General features: G+C 42.8%; 2 protein-coding genes and 1 pseudogene across 2 annotated transcripts; all 3 read left to right on the forward strand.

Annotated features, from left to right (window-relative positions):
• Positions 1 to 1,004: 1,004 nt before the first annotated feature.
• On the forward strand, positions 1,005 to 1,911 carry LOC135100815 (anti-lipopolysaccharide factor-like). The gene is made up of 3 exons (XM_064004164.1): positions 1,005 to 1,199; positions 1,317 to 1,453; positions 1,573 to 1,911. Exons 1-3 carry the CDS (start codon positions 1,102 to 1,104, stop codon positions 1,683 to 1,685), a joined length of 348 nt encoding a protein of 115 aa, XP_063860234.1. The 5' UTR covers positions 1,005 to 1,101; the 3' UTR covers positions 1,686 to 1,911.
• A 5,175-nt stretch (positions 1,912 to 7,086) lies between these two features.
• Positions 7,087 to 8,039, forward strand: LOC135100813 (anti-lipopolysaccharide factor-like). Its single transcript, XM_064004160.1, has 3 exons — positions 7,087 to 7,346; positions 7,451 to 7,587; positions 7,687 to 8,039. The coding sequence occupies exons 1-3, from the start codon at positions 7,102 to 7,104 to the stop codon at positions 7,797 to 7,799; spliced, it is 495 nt and encodes a 164-aa protein (XP_063860230.1). The 5' UTR covers positions 7,087 to 7,101; the 3' UTR covers positions 7,800 to 8,039.
• Positions 8,040 to 8,099: 60 nt separating this feature from the next.
• The window catches only part of LOC135100980 (anti-lipopolysaccharide factor-like), a 2,530-nt pseudogene continuing 728 nt past the window's right edge, over positions 8,100 to 9,901 (forward strand).

The raw sequence follows: 9,901 nt of genomic DNA on the forward strand, positions 1-9,901 counted from the left end.
AGGAGGCATCGTGACGCATGTTCCCTACTTCCTTTCCGTAAAAATAGCTTGCGAAAGATTACCTGACACTCACTGAGACTGACCTCTGTCATTCTCTTCATGAATCATCTATGTCGCCCTGTTGCCTCCCGATAAGCAGATATAAATAACCAAGCAACATAAAAGATATAGCAAGGGTGATATAAACAAAATTTTTAGGGTTTTTAATCAGGACAATATTAAAAGTAAGATACTCAAGAAAAGAAATGGGAAGAAAGTGACTCTCAAACAGTGGTAGATGGGTGGTTAAGACGCAGTAATCAGGTTGTTAGTGATAAGTTAGTAGGGAGCTTTAAAAGAAGATAAGATATATTTATAGGCAGGTATGATAGTGGGTACACGTAGATGTATTTTACAAGGCGTCTCGCGTGAGCTTAATGGCTTGTTGTAGTTTCTCTCATATTCCTCTGTTCCTGTGTTATCACTTCCAAGGGAGGGCCTTTCCTGTGTACCGAGAGTGCTCGAGAGTTTTGTTGCCGCAATGTGCGCGTGGAAAAATTTACTTAGTATTCTCTCCTATAGATATTTTACCTCTCTCTCTCTCTCTCTCTCTCTCTCTCTCTCTCTCTCTCTCTCTCTCTCTCTCTCTCTCTCTCTCTCTCTGTGTGTGTGTGTGTGTGTGTGACTATACGCTTTTATTGCTCAATATTGGCTCCGTGTTCACAGACACGACGTTTAATTTTCAAGAGGACTTACGTCACGAAATTCCGTGTTGTGAGCAGAGCGTAAACAAGGGTTTCCCCCATGGTGATGTACAAGCCGGTACTAGTTACTAAGTTCATGATTTTCTACATATGACTTGTAGCGGAAACCTAACATATTATAACATATTGCTTATCCAGTGATCTCGTAATACAAATAATTAGGAGAGAAGACATATTTGAACTACAGTGTCTTCCTTATTTACCATAGGAAATCAGTTATTAATAAAGTTCAGCTATTCTGGCAACACCTTAGCAGCGGCCACATAAGAACAGGCGTCGGATGCATTGCCGCCAGTCTCGACTTGGGCAGCAGTGCATTTGAGTCTTATACCTAGCACATCCTGACCCAGCCATCAGCATGGGACGCGTGTCGATGCTTCTCGTCGTGTTATCCATTGCCCTGGTTGCCCCCAGCCAAGGCTTCCTGAAGGACCTACTCTTCGGTGAAGCGAAAAAGTAAGAGAGCTGTCAATTGAAATTCTAAAATAATAGTGACAAAGAACATAACACAACAACAGCAGCCCAGGTTTGTCTTTACCGTTAACTTATGTTTTATCCGTTCCTTTCTGCCAGAGCTTTGCTTGATGACGGAAATACTGAGATCCTTGACCATGTCTGTAACTACAGAGTAATGCCCCGTTTTAAAGACTGGGAGCTCTACTTCAGGGGAGACGTGTGGTGCCCCGGCTGGACAATCATCAAGGGAGAATGTGAGTACCTGTTCTTTACGGCACACACAGATTATTATGATTCGATTTAATGTAATAAATGTAAGTAATCTTAGCGACTGAGGATCAAGGCCTCTCTCACAACGGTCTTTCTTCTGCAGCGCTGACTCGCAGCAGGACTAGAGTGGTGAACAAGGCCGTTGCAGATTTCGCCAGGAAAGCTGTCGCTCAGGGACTCATCACCCAGGAGGACGCTCAACCTTTGCTAGAGTAGCCTGGAGCTACAAGCAGTATGCCAAAGAGGTGCAAAGACGGGATGATCATTCACCCTTCCGTGATCTCCCACACCGCACCACCACCCAACCACGCCCAGCCAACACCATCTTCCTTATTCTTCTGTTGTCATTCTTATCCACGATTTACGAAATCTAAAACACATCTCTCGGTTACAACTGTATGTTATAAATGATTATAATATAACAATTATCATAAATACACCATTAATTGCATAATTTTCCTTGCACTAGTGACACTCGAAAAAAAAAAAAAAGTAGTATGGTCACTTGTGCGGTGAGTTCTCAGTATTTACACCAGCACAAAGTTAGGATAACGATAAGAAGTGAAGAGTCCCAAGGAAGCCACGCCTTCCCTGCCCCCCTCCCGTCAGACACACCACAGCTACATCACTTGTGCTCTCTCCGACGAGAATTGCAGCCCGAAAACTAAACAGTGTTAAAAAAAGAAAAAAAAAAGAAATAAGGCTGGTGACATGTAGTGAACACGTGCTTTTAACAACGAAATAAAGGAAGTTTGCTGGTGAGCACAGTGTGATGGTCGTGTTCCGCCAGCACAGTTATACATACTCTGGTGGCATTACCTTAAGTATTTCCGTCATAATACAATCGAATGCGTCAAAACCGGGATAAACTGTCACAGCCTATCAGCGGGCGCTCTGCAACTTTTTGGTTCGATATTACGTTACTCAACCTCGAGGGCACGATGATTGCTACGTGACGCAGATACAGTAATGAATCTCGCCGCTTGCGTACTTCCCCTCCAGGCTTTCTCACGATGTATTATGACCTGTTAAACCTGGACACTAGAATCTACACTTACATATTCCCATTCATGAGTCATAAATGACATCAGGAGCAATAAGCATGTACAGTATAACCCCAGCTATGCGATATTTAACAATCAGGAATTCTCAAGCAACCAAATTTTTTTAAAGGAAAAATAAATAAATAAAATTATATTTTAAAAATCACGAATATTAAAAACTGGTGCCAGACAAGCAGTACGAGTCGAAGTTTTGCTTACCTGCCACTGGCGGGAGAGTAAAACATTCCACAGGCGCTGTGAGTACTCCCCGCCACTTGCATAAACAAGTTTGTTAGTTGAGTGTTTCTGCCGGATATCCATACAGTTTCCTTATTATTATCCGCCTTGCCGAAGATCTCAGCCAAACGTAAACGTAAACATCGGTTGCGTCAGAGCAAACATCAACATCGTCGGGGTCAGAACTTACACTGGTTGATAGGCCTATGTTTGTGGAAGAAAACACTGACAGCCCCCGATCTTCATCTAACTAGTGATACATATGAATAAAAATTAGTGTTACGGAACTAGTTTTACAAGATACATGTAAAGTTGATCTCAGCCAAACGTAAACGTAAACATCGGTTGCGTCAGAGCAAACATCAACATCGTCGGGATCAGAACTTACACTGGTTGATAGGCCTATGTTTGTGGAAGAAAACACTGACAGCCCCCGATCTTCATCTAACTAGTGATACATATGAATAAAAATTAGTGTTACGGAACTAGTTTTACAAGATACATGTAAAGTTGTAAATAAGGAACATTACTGTGGACCCTGAAAATTTGCGTGACAATGTCAACACAGATGAGTAAGTACATTCCTTTTATTTTATGTTATTTTCTTTTTCTTTTTCCTTCATTTGTATTTGTCATACTTACAAGTACTAGTGTACAGTATTTTACTTCGATTTTATTGAAAATAGAATATTTGTAAGAGTAACACTCAACCAACCGGAAAATCCAGTTATCCGGAACACACTATCCCCCATGGGTGCCGGAGAGCTGAGGTTATATTGCAGTTAATTTAAATACACACACACACACACACACACACACACACACACACACACACACACACACACAGAGAGAGAGAGAGAGAGAGAGAGAGAGAGAGAGAGAGAGAGAGAGAGAGAGAGAGAGAGAGAGATGCTGGTGCCTGGATATCACCATGAGTAAACTATGAAGAACAACCCAAGAATTCCCCACCGGCACAAATGAGTATGACAAACAGGAATGTGGAATGAAAAAGTAAAAGCTAAGTCAAGGAGATGCAAGGGAGGATCAACACACACGAGAAGCGAACTGATATATCAAATGAAGAGCGACCTTTGCCCGACCGTCGCCTACAGGAAAGGACCGTGTGGTATGTAAGATGACGATATAAAGCTGACTTGTTGACAAACACAAAGGGGGTGACTGGGTGATGATGAGTTGTGGTGATTAGCGCTCTGGGAAAACTATATCCATGAAGCAGCTTCCTATCATTGCCTCAGTTGTCACTTTATCGCTCATCGTGTTCTCGGTCACGTGGCCCTCTGATGCTCTCACGACGTCTCGGGGCAGCCAGGTACGGTAGCCGACCCCAGCTAGGAGAGAACAGGTGTCATTTAGGCAGTAACGGCCGAGCTGTCAAAAGGCCCAATTCCCTGACAGACTAAAAAAAACATATAGCCGAGTCGCTTAAGAGAGAGAGAGAGAGAGAGAGAGAGAGAGAGAGAGAGAGAGAGAGAGAGAGAGAGAGAGAGAGAGAGAGAGAGAGAGAGAGAGAATCATGAATCATCCAGTCGCCCCGTCGCCTGCCGATAAGCTGATATAGATATTCAGGAGGCATAAAAGATATAGCAAGGATGATATAAACAAAATCCTTTAGGTCAGTAATCAGAGCAATCTTATAAATAACCAATGAAGCTTGATTAAGTTGAATTTAGAAAAGTTTACCCATTCTTTTCTCCTAGAAATAATCTCTCTCTCTCTCTCTCTCTCTCTCTCTCTCTCTCTCTCTCTCTCTCTCTCTCTCTCTCTCTCTCTCTCTCTCTCTCTCTCTCTCTCTCTCTCTCTCTCCATCTGGCTATACCAGTGATTCGCAAACTGAGCGCAATGATTGCCACCAAAATGCGCCACTTAATAAATGTTCTAGATCGATATGTGTTCTTTAAATATGTTTCTTTTAATAAGCTTGCCCTGCACTACAGGGATGGGGCGCCATCTAAGTCCAAGATGTACCTTTAAAGGGTGTGCCCAAACCAGGAAATGTTGTTTGTAAAACAACGTTTCCTAAATGTTTGCAAGCTGTTTCCAAACATTATAGACATTTGACAAACAATTTTTATGGATGGACGGATGAGTGTATGAATGGATGAGTGGGTGGATGTAGAGATGGATGAGTGGAAGGATGGATGGTTAGGTGGATGGATGAATGGCTGGTTGGCTGACTGGATGGATAAGTGAATGGATGAATGGATGAGTAATCGGATAGATGGATGGATGGATGGATGAATGGATGGAGGGATGAGTAATTGGATGGATGTATGGATGGATGGATGGATGAATGGATGGATGAATGGATAGGCAGATTAATGGGTGAATAGATGGATAAATAGGTGGATGGGTGGATGGATGGATAGATGAATGGATGAGTGGATGGATAAATGAATGAATGGATAGATGGATGGATGGATGAGTGGATAGAGAGATGTAAGGATGAAAGGACTGACGGATGAGTAGATAGATGATTGAATGGATGAGTGGATGAATGGATGGATAAATAGGTGGATGGATGGAGGAATGGATGAGTAGATGGATGAATGGATGGATGGATGGATGGATGGATAAATGGATGGATATGTGAATGGATAGATGGATGTATGGATGGAAGGATGGATGGAAGAGTAGATATATGGATGGATGGATGGATGGATGGATAGATAAATGAACGTATGAGTGGATGAATGAATGGATGAGTGTATTGATGGATAGATGGATGAATGAGTGGATGGATGGATGGACGGATGGATGGATAAGTGGATGGATGGATGAATGGATGGATGGATGAGTGGATAGATGAATGAATGGATGAATGGATGGATGGATGGATGAATGGATGAGTGGATGAATGAGTGGATGGATGGATGGATCTATGAGTGGATAGATAAATGAATAGATGGATGATAGGTTGGACGGATGAATGGATGGATGGATAAGTGGATGGATGGATGGAATGATGAGTGGTTAGGTGGATGAATGGATGGATGAGTGAGTCCATAGATGGATGAATAGATGGATGGATGAGTGGATGGATGGATGGATGGATGGAAGATAGGTTGGATGGATGAATGGATGTATGGATAAGTGGATGAATGGATGGATTGGTGAGTGGATAGATGGATGAATGAGTAGATAGACGGATGGATGAGTGGTTGATGGAGAGATGGATTAATGGATGGATGGTTGGGAGGATGGATGGATGGATGGATGGATATATGGATGGAAGGATGGATGGATGAAAGAGTGGATGAATGGATGGATGAGTGTGGCGGGACGCTTCGCCTGCCCGTACATTCCATGACGCCCATTTCTCCTTGGGACTTGACGGCCTCGGCCAACCTCGCCTTTGTCCCCGACCTGATCCAGCCTCTGGCCGCCCTACCTATCACTACGTGGGCGTGAGGTAACCTTCATCCCCTTGTCTCCGAACGCCAGCCCCGGCCGTGATCTGAACCGGCAGGCCCAGCAACCACCCCAGCATCATCAGTTGTCCTTGTCCTCCCTGCCCTGAGAGTCGCGTCCACCCAGGCCTCGGAGTTAGACGTGCGGCCCCTGGCGACTCGCTTCACATTATTTATACCGTACAGATTATTTACATTAATATAACGCAGCAGCATTACAATTGTGTTTCCTTGGCCACCACCTCAACAGTACTAGAACAACTATATATTATATAGTACATGAGTGGATGGATGAATGGATGAGTGGATGGATGGATGGATAGATGAATGGATAGATGGATGAGAGGGTGAATGGATGGATAGATGGATAAGTGGATGGATGGATGGTTGGATGAGTGGAGATACGGATGGATGAATGGATGGATAGATAGATGAGTTGATGAATGGATGGATGGCTGCAAGGATGGATGAATGGATGGATGGATGGACAGATGGATGAATGGTTACTGACTACTGTTGCTGAGGCCTATATAGGAAACATAATTTCCAGACTTTTTCCCAAATGTTTCCCACTTGTCTGTAAACATTGTGTCTTGGTGTGGATGTGCCTTAATGGGCCACTAAGCAACAAACTTTGACAACCACTGGACTATACGCTTCTATTGCTCCATGTTGGCTCCGGGCTCCACAGCCACGACGTTTAAGTTTCAAGAAGATTTACGTCACAAAATTCCACGTGCTGTGAACACCACGTAAACAATAAGGGTTTCCCCCGTGGTAATGTACAACCCGGTACCAGTTACTAATAAGTTCATGGCTTTCTTCAGACAACGTGTAGTGGAAACCTATCAATTGTTTATCCAAGAATCTTTTCATACAAATGCAAAAGAAAAGAAGACATATCTGTATCAAAGTGGTTTCATTATGTATCATGGAAAACCAGTCAATGAAAGTGTAGCTATTCTGGCAACGTCTCAGCGGCAGCCACTTAAGAACAGGCAGCGGCTGCAATGCCACAGTCCTGGTTTGGGCAGCAGTAAGAGAAAGTTACTTCCAGAGCCGGCCATCAGCATGGCACGCGTGTCGCTGCTACTTATCGTGCTATCCATTGCCTTGGTTACCCCCAGCCAAGGCTTCGTGAAGGAACTACTCTTCAGGAAAGTGAAAGAGTAAGTGAACTATAGGCTGAAATCCTAAACTGTGGCAAAGAACACAGCACAAAAACAGTAGTACAAGTTTGTCTTCACCATTAACTTATGTTCCTTTCTTCCAGTACTCTGCTTGAGGATGGCACCACTGAGATCCTTGACCATGTCTGTAACTACCGAGTAACACCCCTCTTGCAGAACTCAGAACTATACTTCAAGGGAGACGTGTGGTGCCCCAGCTGGACAGTCATCAAGGGAGAATGTGAGTATTTTTTTTTTTTAGAACACATAAATTATTATGATTTGATTTAATGTAATAAGTATAAATAACCTTAGCGACTAACTGGTCTTTCTTCTGCAGCCCTGACTCGCAGCAGGACTAGAGTGGTGAACAGGGCTATCGCAGACTTCGCCAGAAAAGCTCTCGCTGAGGGCCTCGTCACGCAAGAGGACGCCCAACTCTTCTTAGAATAGCCTGGACCTACAAATAGTGTGCCAAAGAGGTGCAAAGACAGGATGATCTCTTCAGTGTATTCACCCTCCCGTGATTCCCACACCGCACCGCCACCCAACCTCGCTCAGCCAACACCATCTTCCTTATTCTTCTGTTGTCATTCTTATCCACAATTCACGATATCTAAAACTCATCTGTCGGTTACATATGTATGTCATCAATAACTGTAGTACAACAATTATTATAAACACATCAACAGATGAGTTATTTTCCTTGCCCTAGCGACACCAGAAAAGAACAAAAAAAAAATAATGAGTAGCATGGTCAACTGTGAAGTATGTTCTCAGGATTTCCAGGAAGCTGACATGGTAACGAGCATAAAGAAGTGACTGGGTGATGATGAGTTGTGGTGATTAGCGCTCTGGGAAAACTACATCCATGAAGCAGCTTCCTATCCTTGCTGCAAATCACATGTTAAAACGGATAGTGGGGATTTCCTGTTGGCCTGGACATCCGGAATCACATCAATGCATAGTCTACTGGACGCGTCAGTGTCACTTTCTCGTTCACCGTTTTCTCGGTCACGTGGCCCTCTCATGCTTTCACGACGCCTCGGGGCAGCCACGTACGGTAGCCGACCCCAGCTAGAAGAAAACAGGTGTCATTTAGGCAGTAATGGCCGAGCTGTCAAAAGGCTCAGTTCCCTGACAGACTAAAAAAAAAACATATAGCCGAGTCGCTTGAGAGAGAGAGAGAGAGAGAGAGAGAGAGAGAGAGAGAGAGAGAGAGAGAGAGAGAGAGAGAGAGAGAGAGAGAGAGAGAGAGACCATCACCCTCTTTTACACGAAAATTGCTCGTATTGATGATGGGGGTGGCAGAGTCCTCCCCGTGCTATGAGGCTATGAAATCGCCTGAACAGACAGCACAGAAGTTGCAGGAAAGGTGATCAGCGAGCTGACGGAAGTAGACGAGTAATTCAAAGTGCGTGGCTCATCCATGCCACGCAGAAGCAATGTGTGAAGTGATTGGATTCCACCAGTGTTCAGAAGGCATCGTGATGCATGTTCCCCACTTCCTTTCCGTAAAATTAGTTTGCGAAAGGTTGCCTGACACTCATTGTGACCGAGCTCTGTCATTCTCTTCATGAATCATCCAGTCGCCTGTCGCCTCATGATTAGCTGATGATAAGATACCTCCAGGCGGCATAAAAGACATAGCAAGGGTGATATAAACAAAATAATTAGGGTTAGTAATCAGGAGAATATTAGAAGTAACACGTTCAAGAAAATAGATATAGAAGGAAGTGATTCTCAAACAGTGGTAGATGGCTAGTAAAGTAGTAATCAGGTCGTTAGTGCCAACTCGGATATATCTATGGGCAGATATGATTGTGGATGTACGTGGACACAATTTACACTGTCTCTCGCGTGAACCTAATGGCTTCTTGTTGATGTGTTACCACTTCTAAGGAAGGGCCTTTCCTGTGTAACGGTACTGCCCGAGAACTTTGTTGCCGCGGTGTGCACGTCGGAAAAATTTACTCCCTATTGTCTGCTCTCTCTCTCTCTCTCTCTCTCTCTCTCTCTCTCTCTCTCTCTCTCTCTCTCTCTCTCTCTCTCTTTCTCTCTCTCTCTATGTGGCTATAACACATAGCAAACTGTGCTCCGTGACTATCACCAGTAAGTGCCACCTAATTTTCCTTAAGTACTAACATTCTTAAATCTGTAACTTTTAATAAGTCTGCACTACTTCGTGGCTACCAAAAAGGATACGAAAGGATACGATACGATAAAGATACGAATCATAGGGGTATTTATTGTCAGTAACGGTACGTTCTTAAAACGATGAGCTAAATAGATGCGAAATTGAACAGGGGAGTAATAATAGCAATAGTAATAATAATAATAATAATAATAATAATAATAATAATAATAATAATAATAATAATAATAATAATAATAACAACAATAATAATAATAATAATAATAATAATAATAATAATAATAATAATAATAATAATAACAACAATAATAATAATAATAATAATAATAATAATAATAATAATAATAATAATAATAATAATAATAATAATAAAACACTCAATATGTTGCCAGTCCCCAAA

The sequence above is a fragment of the Scylla paramamosain genome, chromosome 5 (assembly GCF_035594125.1).
Source record: "Scylla paramamosain isolate STU-SP2022 chromosome 5, ASM3559412v1, whole genome shotgun sequence".
NCBI classification, from domain to species: Eukaryota; Metazoa; Arthropoda; class Malacostraca; order Decapoda; family Portunidae; genus Scylla; species Scylla paramamosain.